This window comes from Microcebus murinus, chromosome 22, assembly GCF_040939455.1.
Source record: "Microcebus murinus isolate Inina chromosome 22, M.murinus_Inina_mat1.0, whole genome shotgun sequence".
Lineage (NCBI taxonomy): Eukaryota > Metazoa > Chordata > Mammalia > Primates > Cheirogaleidae > Microcebus > Microcebus murinus.
Genome location: NC_134125.1, coordinates 17,312,799 through 17,334,953, shown reverse-complemented (window position 1 = coordinate 17,334,953; position 22,155 = coordinate 17,312,799). Strand labels below are relative to the sequence as shown.

Sequence of the window (22,155 nt, the reverse complement as noted above, 5' to 3'; positions counted from 1 at the left end):
AAAGGTGTTTTTCCAAGATTACGGAGGTCACACACAGGGCAAGAGGCAGATTCTGATCAAGATCTGGCTGTGTTGAAATGTCCACGTCTTTAGCTACTCCACGTGCCTAGAATGGCTCCCGAGGACTCAGGGCACTAAGAAATTCACGTGCTATGTCACTAAGCCCCCCTGTGACAGCCTCCCCAGCACTCTGGGCTTCACCCATCCCACCAGCCAGAGACTGCCTCACTCTCGCGCATACGTGCTAAATAAATGATGTGGACATTAACCCCGTCTGCCTGACATAGAGCCTGTGTTTAACTCCTCATTTATTTCCTCCACTGCACTATAGTACTGTTTTGTGCATACAATAGGAGCTCAACAAATACGGTGACCGAATGAAGGAACACCTTGACAAAGGAGATCCAATGGGAGGGAAAAGCAGCCCCATGCAGGAGAAATAATTACACTCAAAGAGATTTCTAGATGCAGCACAGACCACATCACCAGCCATTTAATGGAATCTTCCTCTTGTAAATTGTCACGCAGGCGTTGAAACAACCCTGCCAGAGATTTACACCCTCAGACAAATACAGGTCATGTCTGGTTCCCTAGTGACTGCCAATTTCCCTCCCACTCCACCCTCACACCACCCCTCATTGCTCTTCCATTCGCTGAAAATAAGAAAGTCTATTTTCAGAATAAACTGTCAGAAAAGTAATTGCAATGCTCAAGAGGGAAAAGGTATTATGAGACTGGAATAATTTAGAGGATGAGTTTCAATTCCATAGGTCAATGGCGTAACAGAGAACTTCCTAAGATACCAAAAGAAAATTGCTTATTAAAAGTCTAGTCCCAAACTGCAATCAGGAAAGAAGCTTCATCTTCTGACCTCCTGGAAGAACATTCCATGATGCTCTTCCAAAATTTCAGTGGTTTCACTGATTACATTTTAGCCACAAATGTTCTAAGGGAGCTGTAGGTGAAGGACATGCATGAAACCAATATATCCAAAATACAACATCTTTTCTCTATGCACAAGAAGAAAGCACAATAAAAAATTGGCTAAAAAGAGATGTATGGATAAAAAAAATGAAATATATAGCCAATGATATTTTTCTAAATCTATTTCGGAGGTAAAAACTAGGGTAGATATTATGGGGGAAAATATCCGGATCTGGAGTTAGAGCCACCTGGGTTCAGATCTGGGTTTTATCACTGATAAACTGTGTGACATTGGGCAAGTGCTTTACTGTGACCCTCAGACTCCTTCCCAAAAGATGGGGGTAAAAATGACACTTGTTTCAGAAGATTCAGAGGTTGTGCTTATGGAGGGCTTTTAGTGAGGGCTTGTAGTAAGCACTCAGTAAACATTACAAGCTATTCTACCCCCCATAGTTACCTCTGTGTTGGTCAAAACCTGGTAAATTGGTTGCAGGACATGGATGAAGGCTTCCATTTCTTGGATACACCCCAAACACTCCCAAAACTCACACTCAACCACCACAATAACAGAGGATCCTCCTCCCTCTCCACATCTTTTTAGAACCCCTTGGATGTCTATGTAGCCAAGACTTCTCCCTCTAAGACAGATACTCTGCTCTGTTGACCTCATTGTACAGATAAGAGAGTTTAAGTTCTAACGGTGGCATGAGTGGGTGCATGCAGGCGTTCAGCTCTACTTCTGGTTGTCTTTCTCACCTGCAAAGTGGGGACAATACTCCCTGTCTGGACCATACACAGCAATGAGGAGCATTAACTGAGAACATATGAAAAGGACTTTGCAAATGACTTTGCACTTAGTTGATATCACTGTTATTCTTATTAATATTGCTATTAGATTGAATCATACAAAATTGCCCGTCAGTGGAAAAAGACATGGCAAGAACCCGAGTGACTGTAGGAAATATTTCCTTGTCCCATGTCGTTATGGAGTCATCTCCTTCGTGTATTGGAATTGTCTGGGTCTTTGAAGCTTAGCCCTCTCATCAGGAAATGCTGTGCTTTTTTTGTGTGTCAAATGTTGGCCATTTTGCTCCCAGAAAACAGTTTTCAGCCTGATTTTGAGTCTGAGCCATGTTCTAACTGCTTTACATAATAACAACTCACGTTGTTTCCAATCCTCAGCAGCAGATGTTATTTCATCCCCATTTCACAGACAGAGAAAGTGAGGCCGAGCACAATGAAATGACTGGGTAAAGCTCGCATTTGCAGGAACTGATGGAGGGGGATCCAAAACCAAGGAATAAGCTCCCAAGCTTTCCTCCACCCTCCGATGCTGGGACCCAGTTCAGATCCACCATTCCCTGGCTGTGTGACCCTGAGCAAGCCCCTCCTCCTCTCTGGTCTTCCGTTTCCTTTTCTAGAATACAGGTTAATCGCGCCTGTCCTACAGGGACATGGTGGGGGGTTAATGAGGTCATAAAAGGCAGCATGTAAGAGTACGACTTGCAGAATGGTGGTGCAAGGAGCTTAATGAGTCCCCTCCTCTCCTCCCAAAACAATAATAAACATGAATAAAATTTCCCAAAACAACTTTCATACTCTGGAAATTGAATGAAGGGATACTGAAAATTGACAAGTATTTATTGAAGGAAAACTACGGAACCTCAGGCAGGAACAGTGCACGTCCATGGCCGTCTTCATTAGGGCTCTTCCAACGTTTACCTCTGCCCCCCACCTACCCCGTCCCAGCTCTGTCACTGACATGGTCCTTCCAGAGCCAGGCCAGCTCTGAAAGCCAGCAGCGTTGCTGCCGGAAGGGGCTCACCTAAATGGGGAAAAACATGGAAAAACCCCACACTTGTGAGAGTTGTTGGAAACAAGAGCAATCCTGGCAACAAATGAAGGGGGAAGGCCAAAGGCACAGCTAAGCCTGAGGTGGTTGTGCTAACGGAGGCTCACCCTGGACCGTGGATAAGCCAGAGGTTTAACAAGGAGACTCGGAAAATGGGACAATCACAATGGGCTTGCACGCCCGTATGTATATTCCTGGCTCAAGACTGAACACAGGAACAGGAGAGACTAGAGAGGGCCCCTAGCTAGCCACACACGCTTATTTGAACGTGAGGCCGCATGCGCAGGCAGAAAATGCATGAAAGGGCCAACCCGAATGTCAAGGCTGAAGCACAACTGCAAACTGCCTGGATGTCGTGCATGTTTCCAACCCACAGATTCATCAGAAGAATGTGAAAGCCTCACAGATCCAAGATGTGTGATAACAATCTCAGCTGATCACTAAGCCATGCTGACACAGTGGCAACCCCTGGGGAGCCAGCTTTTAAAATAAAGACCCAAATTTTTAAAGACTGGACAGAGATATCAATGGTCTCACACCAAGGAGGACACAGATTCCATAATTCCAGTCAAGACAAGTCGCTAAATGGTTAAGAAAAGATCAGAATCTAGAGTTGCTATATCATCTAAGACGTCCAGTTTTCAACTAAAATCACAGGATATGCAGAATAACTGGAATGATGATTTAAACTCAGGGTGGAGGAAAGCAATCAGTAGAAATTATCTTTATGGGTTCAGAATCTGAATTAGCAAAGACTTCAAAGCTGCTATTAAAAATATGTACAAAAAACTAAAGGACACAGTGTTTGATGAATTAAAGGACAGTATAATAATAATGACTCACGAACTACAAAACATCAATAAAGAATTAGAAATGATAAAAAAGATCCAAATGATTTTTTTTCATTTGAAAAATAAATGAACTGAAATGATAAATTCACTAAAGAGGCTCAAAAGCTGATCTGAGATGCCAGATCAAAGGGTCAGCAAACTTGAAGATAGATCAACAAAAGTCAGAAGTTATCCAATTTGAAAAACAGAGAGAAATAGGAACAAAGAAAAATAAATGGAGCCTCAGAGACATGTATGACCACATGAAGCATGCCAACCTATGCATAATGAGAGTCCCAAAAGGAGAGGAGAAAGAAAGGGATAGAAAAAATATGAGAAGCAGTGGCGAGAAACTTCACAAACTTGACCTCCCTAATATTAATGTATGAATCCAAGGAGGACAATGTATTCCAAATAGAACAAAAACAAAGAAGCTACCCCAAGATTCACCATAGTCAAAACTTGAAAATCTTAAAAGCAAAAAGAGAAGAATAACTTATGATGTAGGAGAAAACATTGAAACAATGGCTGACTCATTGTCAGAACCAATGAAGTCCAGAATGCAGTAGGATTACATATTAAAAGTTCGAGACCAGCCTGGGAGAGACCCCGTCTCTACTTTTGACAGAAAAATTAGCTGAGCATGGTGGTGCATGCCTGTAGTCTCAGCTATGTGACAGGCCAAGGTAGGAGGATCAAATAAGCCCAGGAGTTTGAGATTGCTGTGAGCTACGATGACCTCACTGCACTCTAGCTGGGGCAACAGAGAAATCTGTCTCAAAAAAAAAAAAAGTGCTGAAAGGAAAAAACAAACCTGTCAATCAAAAATTCTATATCTGGTAAAACTATTCTTCAAAAACAAAGGTGAAATAAAGACTTTCCCAGGCAAACAAAGACTGAGAGAACTTATTGCGATCAGGCCTGCCTTGCTTCCTTACTTATATTAAAGGATACGAGAGGTAATTCAAATCCTTAAAGAACTAAATAGTACAGGAAAATATAAATACATAGGTAAATATAAAGGTCTATATAAATATATTTTTCTCTTCCCTTCCCTTAATTAACTTAAAAAATATAACATTTAATGAAAGAAAATTATAAAGCCCTGTTATTGAGTTCATAACATATATAGATGTAATACATAATCATCCCTTGGTATACATAGGGAATTTGTTCCAGACCCCTCCAAGGATATCAAAATCTATGGATTCTCAAGCCTCTTATATAAAGTGGCATAGTAAAATATTTGCATATGACCTATGCATATACTACTGTATATTTGAAGTCATCTCTAGATTATTTATAATACCTAACACAATGTAGATGTTATGCAAACAGTTGTTATACTGTATTGCTTAACACATTAACTACCATGTGAGTTGTATTTAACTCACAGTAGTTTTGAGCCCAGGGCCTTGTGAAGCATATATAACTCACACATCTCTTTACCTTGGGAGCTGTGTGGTATGTAGGCAACTCATGCTGTAACACATATGTTGAGAGTTCAACAGATCTCAGTTACATTCTGGCCAAGCATAGGCCAAATAATTTACTGAGATAATGCACGTGGAATCCTTACCTACCGTGATTGGCACATGTCATGTTTTAATAAAACTAGTAATGGGTGGAGGTTCGGAGATTATAAACCCATCTTTGGCAATGTGGGGTGATGACACCCCTTCACCTGCACCCTTGGAGATTCAAATTATGCATCCTAGAATGTACCTGGGAGAAATTCAACTTGTAGATAATGCTTCCCACTTATAGAGTCCCTTTATTTTATAAAACTTTGCAAAGAGCTGTCTCTTCAATGTTGGTCAAGAAGGGTGCACCCCAAAAAAGTATAGGAGCTGACATCTCACATTAGGCCAGACAGGCAGTGAGAGACCCCAGGAATAATGAACAGCCATGGCTGGGAAGTGCTTCCCAAACTCACTCCTCAATAAGTAGTGTGATATGGAGAATCCGTGTCTATGGAATAGGTTACTCACCCTATGAACCATTTGGCTGCTGTTCATACAGCACCTGCCCTCATGAGACCCACATCATGGTCCAGTGGCTTCCATCTGTGGAGCACCTACTATGTGCCAGACACTTTGCTATGCCCTGTTACGTGTTGTCTATGGTCATACACAACTTCCATGTGTCAAGGGCACAGATTCACAGAAAGAGATTTGGAAGAAGACACAATTTGAAGCTGAGTCTGTCTGACTCTAAACCACACACTTTAGCTTCTGAACTAGTCACTTACACATCACTAAATCATTCCATAAGGGTGGAAACCGTGCCAGTTATCTAACTCTATTATGTTCAGGATTGTAAATAGAGTTACTGGAAGAAGACAGAAGCCATATGAAAAACAAATAAATACACACACACACGTTGGATTGGTTAAAATTGAATGGGAAATATATAAAATGATTAAAACAGCAGACTTGAAGGGGACGGGGACAGCCAGTTGAGCAAGAGGATGATGAATGAATTCCAGGGGACTAAACTTATGGGAGCTCCTGAATAATCGTTCAGCACCCTGAGAGTGGACAGCTCCCGCCCTGGCCGTGGGCTCCAGGGAGCCTCCTCCCAGCAGAAAAAGACTCTTGACATGAATTTAGAGGAAACAAGGAGTGTCCGCGAGGGTGTGTGACAGAACAAGAGTGGCTGCCTTCGAGAAGATGGATTGACAGCCCTTAATTATGTTCTTCAGATCAAGTCCCCAGGGACAGAGATCTTGCTGGATAAATCAATCAACTCTGTAGACACTCTGAGAGGAAAAGGGCGGACCCAAGTGCCCCCTCAGAGTGATCACAGAGACTTGGCTACACCTGCTTCAGTGACAGAAAGATGGAAGAGAGGAGCGAAGGGACTAGAGTCTGGGATGTAGCCACGGACCTGCCTGAGATTCCGCCATTAAAGCCATTCTGTGTGGGCTTCGGTGTGTATTAAGGCGTCATCTTAACCAGACGGGGCAGCCTAGCAGAGAGGACAAGGACTCGAGATGATTAGAGGGGGAAGACAGGGACATTCTGGAGGCCTGAGTGTATATGCCTGGCTGTCTGGAGTAGACGGGGTCATGCTGAGTAGCCAGAGGTCAGCATGAGGACACTGCTCTTGAAGAGCCTCATGGAATGGGCAGAGTGGGCTTCGTTTCCTTTAATATTTTGCTTAAGTCAGTCCAAGTCACAATGACCAGGTCTTCTGTGCCACACGCCCTGCTGGGTTTTATCAAGTGGACCATCACTGACCACCTGATAAAGTGCAGGCTCTCTAGCCCAGTGGGCAAGAACCAAGAATTCACTCCTGCCAAACTCCTCAGCCCCTTTTCTTGTCACTTGGCATCTTTTAGGCTCCATCTCAACACTAAATTATCCATGCACCTTTGTGACTCCAGATCTTTGCATGTGCTGTACCCAGTGTGGGAATGCCCTGTGTTCTGTCTCTTACCCAACTCCTCCAAATCGTCCCACTGGGCTCAATTCAAGTGTCACCTACTCTGAGGCGTCTTCCCTGAGTGTCCTACCCACACCTCCACTTGAAATATCAAAAGTTCTCGTGGCATTTCCTGGGGTGTCCCAAAGCCAGTGCTGTATGGAAATTGCTTGTTTCGTTGTCTTTCTCCTCGAGAATGTGTTCTGTTGACCCTCGTATCTATGGGTGCCCAGCACAGGTTCAACCAAATAGCAGGCATTTGGTTGAAGTTGGATGAAATTAAAAATGATTATTTTAAATTAACATCCGTGGCTGGCACATCTTGTACAGAACTTCCATAATCACTCTGCCTGCCTTCAAGGGGCTTCTATTTAAGAGTCCCGTGTGAGCAAGAAATGATTCTCAACATCCGGAATCATTAGGGGAATGCAAACCAAAGCCACAGTGAGATGCCACCTCATACCTGTTAGGATGGCAACTATCAAAAAATATATTAATAACAAGCGTTGGCAAGGGTGTGGAGAAACTGGAATTCATGTGCAGTTTTCATGGGAATGCAAAATGGTGCAGCCACTATAGAAAACGCTATGGCAATTCCACAACAAATCAAAAATAGAATGACCATATGTCCAGCTCTTCCACTTGAGGTATAAACCCAAAAGAATTGAAAGCAGGGTCTTGAAGACATATTTGTACACCCATGTTCACAACAAAATTATTCACAAAAAGCTAAAACATGGAAGCAATGGATGAACAAATAAAATGGGGTGTATTACACACAATGAAATATTAATCAGCCTTTTGAAAAGGAAATTCTGACACATGCCACAACACGGATGAACCCTGAGGACATTATGCTAAGGGAAACATGCCGGTCACGAAAGGACACACGTAATATGATTTCACCTATGTGATATATCTAGAGTAGGCAAATTTATAGAGACAGAAAGTAGAATGGTGGCTTCTAGGGCTTGGAAGGAGGAGTCATCGAGGAGTTATTGTTCAATGAGAGTTTCAGTTTTGCAAGATGAAAAAAGCTACAGAGATGGATGGAGGTGATGGCTGCACAACAATGTGAATGTACTTAATACCACCAGTCTTAAAAAATGGTTAAGGTGGTTAAGTTTACGCTATGTGTGTGTATTTTACCACAATAAAAAAATTTAAAAACGCTGTGTAAGGAATCCGAGAGCCTGAGTTCAAATCCCAACTCAACCACTACCTGGCCAGGTGGTCATGGGCCTCCGCTACCTCCACTGTGGAATGGGGATGGGTCCCAGAGAGGGAAGGCTTTATCTTTTGAGAACTGTCTCAGGCCATGGTTCTGTAACCTTTTGACATGGTGCATGATATTTGGCGATGAGAAGTTGCTCCTCTGTGGTAAAAAAGGCATGCACTATTTTTGTTTCAGGAATACAAAATATCCAGCAAGTCCCCACAAAATGAGAGTAGTTCCCCGGGAAATCGTCTCGGCATGAAAAACCAACATTTAGATCCCACATGGTAGGTACTCAGGGGCCTTCTCCCCCCGGCCCATTTTACACCCTGACAATGAATCCCCCCTACCGCCACCTAGCGTCTAATGACAATATTGACCTTTTCTAGCCGTCAAACTTGTCTTATTAAATCCTGAGGTCTTAACTGCTTTGCACACAGAGGCTGACAGTTTGCCCACCCGAGCACGTGTTCATGTATAATTCATGGCATGTCCCACGTTGCCTGGCAAATGAATATTTATCAGCTTTTTCATAAGAGGCAGGATGGTGTTCCTTTCATTGCTACCAAAATGCTATGCTGCAGCAAATGAAATTTGTGAGCAAATAAAAAAAGAAGAAGAAGCAAACATTCCCAACCAAGTCCATTCCACTAGTAATTTTCCATTTTCCGAGGCCTCTCGTGTCTATGGAGGTGGTTTCGGTTTGGCTATAGCAGAGGACTGCTGAGTCGTCCAGAATAGAAATGCTTACATATGCCATTGCCCCTGCTGAAGATTCCCCTGCACCCCACTCCCGCACCATGTTCAACTGCAGGGGAGCCCAAGACCCTTTCGATGGCTCCACGCCAGACCCTCTGAATGGATATCAAGTTTCGGGGAAGTGGGAACAAGGAATCCCAAATGAAGACTGGCACAGAATGGTTGATGGCACTAAGCCCGACAGAAACTCATGGCTTCCAAAACGGACCACTATCCAGAGAAGGGACAGCCCTGTGCCACAGACATCTGGATCTGATGTCCCCTCCCTTGGTGAGTTAGGAGGGCCCCACAGAAAGCATTGCCTTGTCTTTTGAAGGAGGCCTGTGCTCTGGTTCCCACTGCAGAGAAAGCCAAGAAGGGACCTAAGAACTGTGACTCTGTTGGCTTCTAGCCTTCTCACTCACTAACTGGGGACTGCAGGCACACACAGACACATGACGTTTCAACCTGGTTGTGAATACAGAGTGTCTGCGGCTTGGTTATCATCACCTTGGACTTGAAAGATGACGATGCTATTGCTGCTGCTGCTGCTGATGATGATGATGGTGGTGGTGGCTGTTAATAGATATCGAGCCTTTACTACACGCCAGGCTCAGCACCAGGCACATCAACTACACTATTATATGTTGTCCTCCAAACACCCCGCTGAGCCCTAGCTCAGTGTTGTTGCTCCCACTTTGCAGATGAGCAAACTGAGGGGAGAAAGAGGAAGTAACTTTCTGAGATTCACGCAGCCCAGCTGGGTGTCAAATTCAGGTCGGATTGACCTTGAGGCCCATGCTCTTTCAACCACCCTCCCCTGGAATCAAGAAACTTGAGCTTAAAGGGCAAATCCACGAATGCCTGGCTATGCGGCCTCAGGAGGGTCTCTTCACCTCTGAGGGCCTGCGTGTTGTCATTTGCAGAATAGAGTGCAACGGCTCCTGTTTTGCAGGGCAGTTGTGAGGACGCAGTAGGCTCTGCAAATTCTAAGAGGCTCTGTCATCATGGATAAGCCTGTGGCCCTGCTCAGTAGAAACATTATCGAGTAAAGAGGAGATTCCATAAGTTGACAGGAGAATTGGAGAAAGAAGACACATAGGGGGAAAATGCAAAGTTAGGTGTATGTATTCATTCATTCATTCACTCATTCACTCATTCAACAAAAAAAAAGGTATTGAGCACATGCTAGGAGCCAGAAAACATCTAGGGGCTCTGCATAATTTCAGACGAGGATAAGTGCTACGCAAACATGAGAACAAGAAGATGTGCTGGACAGCGACACCTGAGCCGGGATCTGAAGAACAAGATGACACCAGTCGTGCAAAGACTAGAAGGAAGAGTGTTCCAGGCAGAGGAACCAGCCAGTGCAAAGGCCCTGAGGCAGGGGTGTGCGTTATAATTCTCAAAGATGCGGCCCTAGTGTACATGCTTCCCAAACATGCTGAACCTTGAAGCTTTCCTCCCGGAGACACTCGGGGTGCTTGTGCCAAGTGGAACACGTTTTGAAAATGATGGCTTTTCCTCTTGCTAGGGCCCCTTTTAGCTGGGACACTCACTTCTCATCACTCTATTGCTATTCTTTCCCTGCGCTTCCTTATACAGGGTTCAATGGGTCATTCTAGGGTGGGTAGGGTCCCAAGTGACACTGTCGGGCAGGTGCAGTTTGGAGCAAAGCAAAAGCTGATGGGACCCTCAGCCTTGACCCCAAGGCCCAGATCTCAGATCCCAGCTGGTCCAGATGTCCCCCACGCCATCCCCTGTGCAACGGGAGCTCATCAGGCCTCAGTTGGAGCAGCCAGGGCCCCCACCCCTCTTGCATCCACCTTCCATACCTTCCTCTCGTCGATTCCTTCAGAGGTCATTGTGAGCTTCTTCAGGAGCGGAGGGTCCAACGCCTGGAATCGCCGGCGGAACTGAGTGAGCCCCATGTGGTCGGCGTAGCCTGGGGAGGTGGGGGCGGGCAGGAGAAGAACACAGGGTCCGGATGAGAAGGCTCAGCCCAGTTCCCCAAACCCCTAGACAGCAGTTTAGGGTCCTACTCCCAGCCTGGCCACTAACTTCCTGGGTGGACTCATCTCTAGGGGCCTCAGTTTCTCCACTTGCTAATTTAAGACATTAGATTTGACCGGCACTTCCCAAACGTGTTCCCCGGAACGGAAATCCTTACAAAATGCTCCAGTGACAGTTTGAAAAAACTACACACTCCAACTGCCTCTTGGAAGTTCCCAGGGCATGTCAGGATCCTGGCCAAAGGCTCTGAGAATTCCTGCAGGGAAGATGCCTGGTTAGATCTGAGTTTCCCAAAGTAACCCAGAGTTTCCCAGCCTTGTTTGACCATGGGAAACTTTCTGTCTGATACTCATTTCCACGCGATAGGCCGCACATGGGGACACTGCATCGGGCAGCGTCTAAGGCCTCTGCGAGCCCACCGTGTAGGCTAGACCCAGATGCGTCCTCTTGTGTGGGACATTGGGAAAAGAAGGGACACCTGAAAGCTATTGATAAATTCACCTAGTCATGCAAAGTCACATGATGGATAGTAAGTATCCCAGCTGGGATTCAAACCCAGGCAGTGCAGAGTAGTCAAAGATGAGCAAAGACTCATCTTCAAAAGGAATCTGAACTCAAATTGGAGCCCTCGAGGTTTGGACTTCTTCCTGGGTACACACCATCCTCCGCATGGTGGAGCCTCAGTTCCTTCAGGGAGACCCCTTCAAGTGACAGGATCAGCGAAGGTCTGGTAAAACAAGCCAGGCTCATAAACGAGGAGGAAGAGCTATCAGGGGTGTGTGTGGCTAATGCAGGAAGCCCTCCTTGGGTAAGAGGAGGGTCCCAGGCCAGCCTCGAAGGACCCCAACAGCACAGAGATGGGGGACCGCAGGGCTGCCTACAAGCCTGCACCCTCCTTTTAGGTCAGATATATCTGGGTGCACATCCCACCTCTGCCCTTATTAGTCCCACAACTGGGACAAATGACACCACCTCTTTGAGAGTCAATCCCTTCCCTTGCCAGATGAGTATAGCGAGATCCATTCTCCCGTGGTCACTACAAGGATTAAATCAGATGGCAATTATAGCAAAAGCAACTACAGGAACAATCCGTGCGACACGCTTGCCTGCGTTCTGCCATTCGTCTAAGCTTCGTGTCCTTATTAACTCATCGCAACAACCCTCTGCGATGTGACCTATCACAGGAGGGGAAAGGGAAGTGCTCTGGGGACTTCCCTGGGGTCACTCAGCTGGTGAGAGCTGGCGGCCGCCATACTCAAGCCCAAGCCATCTCCCTCCAAGGTCTGAGCTGTGCCCACCAGGCTGTACAATAGGCAGCGTTTAATGCATGTTTACCATGCTCCTTAGCAAGTGAGAACAATCTCATCTAGTGCATGTGACGACGCAGCGTCCAACACAAAGTAGGTCCTCAATAAGTAGCATACGCGGGCACGCATTATGCACGCATGTGTGTGTAGTGTATATATATTAGACACGCACGAATTCAAAATTATAGATATTTGATGTATGTATCTGTGTATGCTTGTAAATATATCTCATGTGTGTGGGAAAAGAGACAGAAGTGACTTAGAAGGAAAAAAAATAGGAAAGGAACCAGGTCTAGGAGGCAAAAATTGGAAAGTTCTGGCATGAGACATCAACCCTTTACTGGGTTGCAGAGCTCCCACTGGCTGCGCTGGGCTGTGCTGAGAAGGCACGCACAGGGCAGACCCTGCAGTGATGTCACACGACCCAAGAAAGGGGACGTCCTGAAGCTGCACACACACAGGGGCTCTAACAGTCCCACGGGGCTCTGGGGACCTGCAAAGGCCCCTGCTTCCTTCCAGCCAGCCGGACAGAATCGATCGGCTGTGGGGGCCCAGCTGCCGGCTGCGACCATCTCGCTCTTCTCCCGTGACATTATTTGTCTGTCCCTGTCTGTGGCTGCGCAGGTGGGAGGGAAAATCAATGCTGTGCTCTGGGGACTGAGGGTCTCATCTTGGCTCCCAGCGTTCCATTATTAGCTGGGTCAGGGTGCACGAGAGCAGCGACCACATGCTGGGGCATTAGTGGCCACAGGAACATTAACCAGATGGGCGTCCCCCTGAGCCTCCCCGCCTGCACCAGCCGCCCCATCCTCTGCAGAGAGAACGGCTGTGCCTGAGCGTCTCTAACCGTCAAGGAGGGGGATCGGCGTGGCGGCCTTTGGGGGCTGGGAGGCATAAAAGAATAGGAAGGATTGAGATCAAGTCCAGCTCATGAGATTAGCTAATGGTGGGAACCTTGGGTGCCCGCTTGTTCACGAAAACACAGCCCTGGAAACTTCATTCCTTCGACTAAACCCCTCCGACCCCCTGCCAGCCCACCAGCCCCCCAGCTGGACCCGGTGAAAGCTAAATTCCCAACAAAGGTGCACACAGCCTGCCCCGGTAGGCACAGCACCCTGGCCTCTTGCAAACCCCCATTTATTCCAAACCCTATTCCCTGAAAACCCAGGGCCCTTTATACCTCCCTGCCTCTTCCTCGATAGTGCATCTCCCCCCACCTCCCAGAGGCGAGCTGCGTTTGATGCTTCGAGGCCAGATTAGAAGGTTATGTCACCTGGGACGTCTCCCCCCATCTCCTCAGCGAGGCTCCATTCTCCAGGGATCCAGGGACCTCCTGCATCCTGGGTGACCTCAGCCCTCGTCACATCGAATTATCATCTCCTGGAATCACTGCAACCTCCCAAACCAAACTGAGCATCTTCAACATGAAGGTCCTCTTACATTTGTTGTTGAAAGGAAGACACAGCCTTAGCCTTCCAGGAGCACACAAGTCATTCTGGAAATAAACTCCAGGCTCTGCCATGACCCAGCAGTGTGACCCCGAGAAAATGCTTTTTCACCTGTCTGAGCTTCGGTTGCTTCATCTATAAAAGGCGGGTGATTGTGACCTCGCCCTCAGGGGCCCGCTAGGAAGGTGAACGAGACGCCGTAGGCAAAGCTCCTGCCAGGTAGTCAGTGCCTCTGTCCCTCGGCTGCCACCAGTGGGCAGGCACGTGCCAGGGGCCGAGCCGAGGCGCTCTGCTCCCGGCGGTCTCTTACCTGCCCTGTGCAGCCGCAGAGCCTCCAGGATATGGGACCCCGTGAGCTGGACCCTCAGTGCTGGGATGTCCGGGGCCAGGGGCCCACCTGCCCCGGGCTTGTCTCCGCCAGGCTCCGGTGGTGTCGAAGACCCCTGCCCGCCTCTGCTCTCCACCGCGGGGTGCGGCACCAGGCAGTGGATGAAGTGCAGACGAGACCGTCTGATCATGCCGGTCAGCGCATCCTAGGGCCAAGCAGAGAGGAGGTCAGGACCGGCTGTCTCAAGGAGACGCAGACAGGGGTCTAGACACCACACTCCCCCGGCATACATTCGGACCGGCCTGGGCATCTTTGGGGGGCCCCTGTGTCCTACACCAAGCACCTCGCACCCCCTTCCTGATTTGTACGCATGAGAAAGAAGGGCCGTTGCTGAAACAGATGGGGAAACTGAGGCCTAGAGAGGGCAAGCGAGTGGCCCCAGCTCACGCAGACCACTCTCCGGAACTAGAACCCAGGACTTAGTCTCAGGGCCCTCCCAGTAAAATACACTGTGCGTGTTTTCCAAAATGAACCTTCCCATGTCCTGGCCCGCCCTCGTGTGGGCTCAGCCTGACCACCACCAACCACATGCCCGCATTTGCTGATGGGCTCAGGATCCGGGCTAGGTAGCACGGTGACATCCGTGCACACCCTGCTGCCTCCCCCAGGGACAGCCTAGAGGTGACAAAGGTAGACGGGGCTAGCCTGGCTCTGGTACCTGTCACCTTAGTCAGGAGGACATTTGTCCCCGAGCCTCTCAACTCAGTGCCAGGCGGCCGCGGCTTTGGCCTCAGGCCCGGACGGGCCACTGCCCAGGGCTGTGGCCACGGCCCAGTCTCTCTGCTGCTCGGAGCCCCCGCTTCCGCCCTTTGCGGGGTGTGGGGGTGGGGCCGGGGCTTGCCGGGGAGGGTGGGGTGACGCGGCGGCCACTCATCCTGGGGAGGAGAGGGCGACGGAGGGCCCCGCTCGCTCAGGGGAAGGGGCACCTGCTCACCATCTGCAGCTTGATCTGGGAGCACGTGGCCTTCCTCCGCGCCGCGGCCAGGCTGCCGGCCAACGTCCTCCTCACCCCGCGGCTCCTCTGCAGCGCCTGCGGGGAGCTGCCCCCCAGACCCGCCACGGCCCGGCACACGGGGGGCAGCTCCGCCCGGGCCTGGAACAGCCTCCGCAGCTCCTCCCTGGCGGGCGGGGGCGGGGACGGGGGCTTTAGGAGGCTCTTGGGGAGGCCTTGCCCTGGGTGGGGGTGAGGGCAATGAGCCCACCTCGCCTCCCGCCCCTAAAGCCTCCCCTTGAGTCCGGCACCCCGGCCGCTCCCCTTAATTCACACGTCCCCCACCAGCAGAGCTTTGCTTCGTGACACATGCCAGCTCCTTCCCCGATGTCCTTCTGCCGCCGCAAAGCTCTCTCCCTCCCCCGTCTCTAGGTCACGTCTGCTTCTGCGGATCTCCCGGTCACTTGCACACCTGCGGCGATTCTACTAAGCCTGCGCTTTCCTAGAGCCCCAAAGCAGCTTCGTCACCCCTGGAATAGGTCTAGACGGTAGCGCGCACGTGCTACATGCTGCAGGAAAGAACGAATGGCTCGCGGGCCAAACTGGCAGTTCCTGGAGCTGCAAGATGGTGCCCAGTAAATGCCCGGCCCCAGTGACCTGAGCAGAGGGGTGCCCTCGCTTAGCATCCCTGCGACTCGCGGGATCTGAGACTAGGGGCAAGGGCGCTGGCTCCTCCGGTGTCCGCTCTGGAAAACCCAACCTGGCCCGCCCTCTCCCCCGGGCCTGCTGTGAACCGGGCTCCTTCACAAGCCGCCCGCCGCTCGACAGCACCAAGGCCTTCCTAGATGAGACGTCGGAGCTTGGCGGCAATCATTCCCATTTCTCACATTGGGAAACTGAGGCCCAGGTCATGCAACTTGAAAGAGGCAAAAGCAGGATTTGAACATTCACCTGACTCCAAAGCCGTGCCATAGCCACGGAATCTTGCAGCCTGGCTCAGCTCTTATTCTAAGGTGGAGGAAGCAAAAAACCCAGAGGAGGGAAAGTGACTGCCCACTGTCACTCAGGTGACAAGGGGCAGGGCGGGGACTCAATCCAGGTTCCCCCCGACCCCCTCATTCAGTCCTCTGGTCCTCGCTAACCTTTCCTTTCCCACAACCCCTGCCTTGATCTGTGTGCAGGAGTTGCGTGTCCGTGACCCTTCTGGATTTGGGGTTTCCAATAAACTCTGCCCACGGTGTCCAGAGAATTCTCCAAGGATCACTTAGACTCAAGCTGTACCCCGGCTCTGCCACTTTTGTGCCGTGTGATCACAGGCAAGACACTTCGCCATCTGGGGCCTCAATTTTCTCATGTGTAAAATGGGGCTAAGGATCCAGTGTTATTTTAAGGATGAAGAAGATATTTCCAAAGTGTTTCTTCTGATGCAAGGCACCGCGGGAGCTGTCGGCGAACGTTCCCTCCGCACCCTCCTGCCCCCCCCCCGGGACACCAGCGCCTCCCCTCCCTGGGGGAGTCTCAGTTTCTGCTCTTGTCTCCAAGCTTTGCCCTTGCAGGATCCCAGCACTGAACTTAAGACCACACACACACTCACACACACACACACACACACACACACGAAACGAGCCTTTTCCAACAACCCTGTGAACTAAAAGCAGAGATGGCTGCGGGCCCTGCGCCAGCACTTCTGGGATGAGCCACCGGGGAACAAGATGAGCCTTTTTTAATGCTACAAAACATGTCATTTCAGTTTTACGACCCCCTAGTTCTGGGCTGTCCATAAAAGTTGTTCCAGTCACATCATCTCCCAGACACTTAATGCAAGGCAAAAAGCCAAAATAGGAAGTCACAGCTTTTTAGCTTCTGTTCCACCTCCCCGGAAGGCCAGCCTTTTTCCTCGGCTGGATTCGCTCGGGCCCTGGGGAGACATCGCGCGGCTCCAATTCAAGTTACGGTTCTGTGTTCCGCTAGGCAGGGAAGGGATTCCCGGACCGGCCCGCCCTCCCTGGGTCGCCGTGACCGCGGCGTCGCCCAGGTGGGGAGGAAAACGCAGCACCCCCGATGCCCCAGCCCTGTCCCCAGCCCCGGCCTGACCCACCTTTTCGACTGCTGCAGGATGTGCGGGGCCTCCAGGGTGGAGAGGTTGGGCTTGGCCCTGCGCAGCCAGCCGGTGAGGTCGTAGCGCACGGGGTCCTGGCCCAGCTGGTGGGAAATCTCGAACTGCAGGGGCTGCTCGCAGGACCTCAGGGCGGAGGTCCCTGGAAACACACGTAGTGGCGTGAGTGCTGGGGTCTGGTGGGGACACTCTGCAATCAGATGTCATGCCCCCAAACACACTTTCCCCGTTTTAGCATGTTCCCAGATAGCTAAAGCTAGAGAGGTTGAAGGCACCCACATTTCTCCCACTTTAGCGAATCTGTGCACGTTGTTTCCAAAGTAGAGCCCCTTGCTCCTTGCTCCTTGCTCCTTTCTCCTTGCTCCTTGCTCCTTGCTCCTTTCTCCTTGCTCCTTGCTCCTTTCTCCTTGCTCCTTGCTCCTTTCTCCTTGCTCCTTGCTCCTTGCTCCTTGCTCCTTTCTCCTTGCTCCTTGCTCCTTGCTCCTTGCTCCTTTCTCCTTGCTCCTTTCTCCTTGCTCCTTGCTCCTTGCTCCTTTCTCCTTGCTCCTTTCTCCTTGCTCCTTTCTCCTTTCTCCTTGCTCCTTTCTCCTTGCTCCTTGCTCCTTTCTCCTTGCTCCTTTCTCCTTGCTCCTTTCTCCTTGCTCCTTTCTCCTTGCTCCTTGCTCCTTGCTCCTTGCTCCTTGCTCTCTTATATCCCGGATACCTGTTTTGCCCCAAACACCATCAGTACACACACTCGTCTTGAGTTTTACACTATAAACACCTCCATGTACCACCTGGGCTGTGATTTACTTCAATGTTTTCTTGAAATGGAGTCACATTTTCACAAGTACAGTATATTGATTTTAAAAGAAGCATTCTATTGCAGGTTTGATGTGCAAGCTATGTTTATTTTCTAATATGCATGGAAGTAAATTTTCTAATATGCATGGAAGTAAATACATAATGATTAAATAGTTTAAAAATATTTGATTGTGTGCCACCCCAAATCATCTTGAATACCATCAACCAAACATAGGCACAGCATACTCTTGGGAAATTCTGGCATGTACTTGGTGACAAAAGACAGAATAGGAGAAACAAACAGGCTTGATCTTGGGAGAGAGAAAACCTGGGGTCTCCACCACTCATTACCGTGTGAAAGTGGCCAGGCCATGCAAGCCTCTTAACGTCAGTTTCCTCCTCTATAAAATGTGCATTAAATGATACATGCCTCCCGGTGTGGCTTAAGGCTTAAAGGAGATAATGTGTGTAAAATATTTTGGTGCAGTACCTGGCAGATAGTGGTCACTCAGTAAGCAGTAGTGGTTGTCATTTAATCATTAGTGCACTTAACCACTTCGGTACAGCGCTCACCGGCCATGAAACCTTGCCCACAGCTGGCACTAATAGTCCACACGATAGCTGTGCTGTGCATTGACGACGAATCTGTTTTGCTCTTGTGTGATGAGGAAAGCTTGAAAGCACTGAAAGCTCGTTTTACTTTGCAGGCAGCTTTACTTGTAATGTAATCAGAATAGGTAACATACACATATATGTTTTCATTACGTTATTTATTTATTTATTTTTTTTTGTAATCTTTTTCTTTTTTTTTTTTTTTTTTTTTTTTTTTCTTGAGACAGAGTCTCGCTTTGTTGCCCAGGCTAGAGTGAGTGCCGTGGCGTCAGCCTAGCTCACAGCAACCTCAAACTCCTGGGCTCGAGTGATCCTTCTGCCTCAGCCTCCCGGGTAGCTGGGACTACAGGCATGCGCCACCATGCCCGGCTAATTTTTTATATATATATTAGTTGGCCAATTAATTTGTTTCTATTTATAGTAGAGACGGGGTCTCGCTCTTGCTCAGGCTGGTTTTGAACTCCTGACCTTGAGCAATCCGCCCGCCTCGGCCTCCCAAGAGCTAGGATTACAGGCGTGAGCCACAGCGCCCGGCCCATTACGTTATTTTTAAATGTTCACAATTTTATTTTGATAAATGAAAAATTAGAAAAGTCTTATCACAGCTGTTGGCTAAAGTCGCCGTGAGTGTTCATCTGTGGCAGTCGACTATAGTCGACGCTGGTACCGAAGTGGTTAATCTTTCTGATGTGCATGGAAGTAAATACATAATGATAGAATATTTTTAAAATATTTAGTCACGTGCCACCGAAAATCATCTTGAACACCATCAACCAAATAAATGTGCAGCATACTCTTGGAAGACTCTGCATTTAACCCTTTACTGCCTTTAACTCTTTGCCGATGCTCCAGAGTCACAAAGTGTTTACCTCCATATCCCTGGTGTTCACTGTCATGCTTGCGACATGAACAGAGTCGAGAAGTGCTTGTGGAATGAATGAATGGTCATTTATGATATCATTCCAACTGTCGTGATGCTCTTAGGTGGAGGTCACACATTTAGGATGGTGGTCCCTGCACCGGATGCCCCCAGACTAATTATCATTTGGAATGATTCTATTATTTTGCTCCTTATGTCAATTCTGGATGACATAGCTTTGCTTTCCTTTCCTGCTATTGTCAACACATCCGCATGCATGAGGGTCTTGAGACCTTCTCTCAAATCCCAATTTGCTACCTCTAACTTGCAGTAAGCTAGAAAACAAAGGGCCTGCGTTTCTTGGAACTCCATGCAAAATAGACAGTCTGAGAGTCCGCAGGCTCCCATGAGTCTGCAGGTGAGGAAAGGGCATACCTTCTGCCACCTGTTTGGCTCCTTAGAGGTCTTTTGTGCTCTCTAGCCAATTGCCTCTGTGTCCCGGATGACTGAAGTTACCAGCAAAGAATACTTCTAGGTAAGTGAAGTTTTGCTGCATCAAGACCTCCCCATGAGCATTTCAGAGGTGTGCAGTCCCTGCCCTCAAGGGAGTCGCCTTCCAATGGGAGAGAAAAAGCACCCCTTTTGGAGCCAGATGACAAAGCACACACCAGGTTGTGGCACAAATGTCCCTGATGTCCCCACAATGCTGCGGGTGTCGGTTTACACAGCTGCCACCCTACACTGAACTGGAAGCAACTAGAGGAGAGGGGTTGGTTTAGGCATCATGATGGTCAGCAGCTAGCACAGATCTGGGCTCTGAACGAGGACCCAGGAGAGATGGGGGAGACAGAAGAGAGGATGATGATGTCGGTTAAGCCCCAGCTCCCAGCACTTTCTGCTGGACACACTGCCACGAGCGATTCCACGCAGTCCCCGCGCTGGCTGGTGACATGAGCATCTCCTTAGCTAGTTCTAGAAGCTGACTTTAAAGTTCAGAGAGATGAGGCAGTTTGGCTAATGTTGCATACCAGGATGAGGAAACAGCTCTGCTGGTCCCAAAGCCTGCCTCTGTCCAGGGTGCTGGCGGCGCAAGGAGATGCCACATTTCCCAGGAACTGTCCTGGGAACTGTCCTGTTCGGGGAAATACCATGTTTCCCCGAAAATAAGACCTCCCCATAAAATAAGCCCTAGCAGAGTTTCTAAGCATCTGCGCAATAGAAGCCCTACCCCGAAAATAAGCCCTAGTGACGGGCGTGGCTACGCAGCGCACCTGCACAACCCGTGCATTTCATCGCAGGGCGGTAAAGAAGACGAGCTGCCCTTCTCATCTGCCCCATGAGAGCTCTATTGCTGGACATGAGAGACTGGGGCCAATGGTTCTAAAGGAAATAAGAGTCGCAAGAAATTCAGGATGGAATTTGGGGTTTGGAGAGTTCTGATGATGTTCCAGAAGAAGACAACTTAACTATATTTGAATAAATGTAGATTGTTGTACCATACTTAAAAAAAAAAAAACACATCCCCTGAAAATAAGCCCTAGGGTGTCTTCTTGAGGAAAAATAAACATAAGACCCTGTCTTATTTTCGGGGAAACACGGTAGCTCCCAGGTTCCAGGCCTGCCTGTTACCCTCATTCACTCCTTTCTCCCAGAGTTGGTTTTCAAGCCACAGTTTTATTCATCAAAGCATTCTGAAAGAAGCCTCTTGTTTTCAGAAGCTCTGTGGAAACTCCTGGGGTTAGGGCCTTGCCTGGCATGTTTCTTTCATGGCTTCCGCCTTCGTCACCTACCCCAGGAGTCTGAGCCCCCACACGGGGCCCCCCTTGGCTCCTGCAGGTCACCGCCTGCGTTGATGATTGCCTGTCACCTGAATGTCCCCTGGGGCTGGGCTTCATGAGGGCTGACCCCAGCCTCACTGGCCCTTGTAGGGACACTCGGCAAATGCGCGTTAGGTGAAGCTAAGAGGTCGTAGTGGTGAGTGCTGCGTGAGCCAGAGGCAGCGAGTGTTCCGGTGGATTGAATGTTCTCATTAACTCAGAGCTGATCAGAAAACCCTAGAGGGAAAGAACTTTTTTTTTCCCAACAAAAATGTCTGAATTAATGTGTTCCATCAGTTCGGGGCAAAGGATGTAATAGAGTCTGTCCCTTGGGAACTGAGATCCTCATAGTGGCCTGCTAGGGGAGTCTGGGATGGGCACCATCAGGCCTTAAGGAAAAGGAGAGGGGCCACGAATCTAGCGGAACCCCCCTCTGCCCTCCATAGCCTCGCCCTACAAGACACCTTCTGCTTCCGACCCTACTTTCTGTCTCTTTTGCCTAAATGGCAGGATCCAGAAAACACTCCATTTGAGAATTCCATTTCACTCAAACCCGGATCACTGAGTTTCCACATATCCATCAATTTTGTAACAAGCATCCACGGTGCACTCAACCTGCCAGGCAGGCCAGGAGCCGCCGCCGCAGAGCAGCCCAGCCCCCATCCTCACAGAGCGGGCAGATGGCCGAGGGACAAGTGTGGGGCGAGCCCTGGGGACCACTGCCGTGGGGAAGGGGACAGCGGGGGTGGGGTGGGGGAGCCGGGAGTGCAGGAGGGGGGCGGGGGGGTGTGCTCCTACACAAGGTGGTCAGAGAGAGCCCAAGACCCCATCGTGCTGGAACCTGGAGGGAGGAACTGAGCACACCAGGGCCCTGAGGGGAACGTGCTGTCCAACT

At 49.2% G+C, this 22,155-nt stretch overlaps 1 protein-coding gene across 1 annotated transcript in view; it reads right to left on the bottom strand.

Annotated features, from left to right (window-relative positions):
- Positions 1 to 22,155, bottom strand: part of MYO18B (myosin XVIIIB) — a 259,093-nt gene that overhangs the window by 156,737 nt on the left and 80,201 nt on the right. The window contains exons 18-21 of the mRNA XM_075996653.1: positions 17,172 to 17,331; positions 15,077 to 15,260; positions 14,065 to 14,287; positions 10,822 to 10,931 (exon numbers count right to left, since the gene is read on the bottom strand). Of these exons, the coding sequence (XP_075852768.1) occupies positions 10,822 to 10,931; positions 14,065 to 14,287; positions 15,077 to 15,260; positions 17,172 to 17,331 (677 nt within the window). The remainder of the gene's footprint in view (positions 1 to 10,821; positions 10,932 to 14,064; positions 14,288 to 15,076; positions 15,261 to 17,171; positions 17,332 to 22,155) is intronic.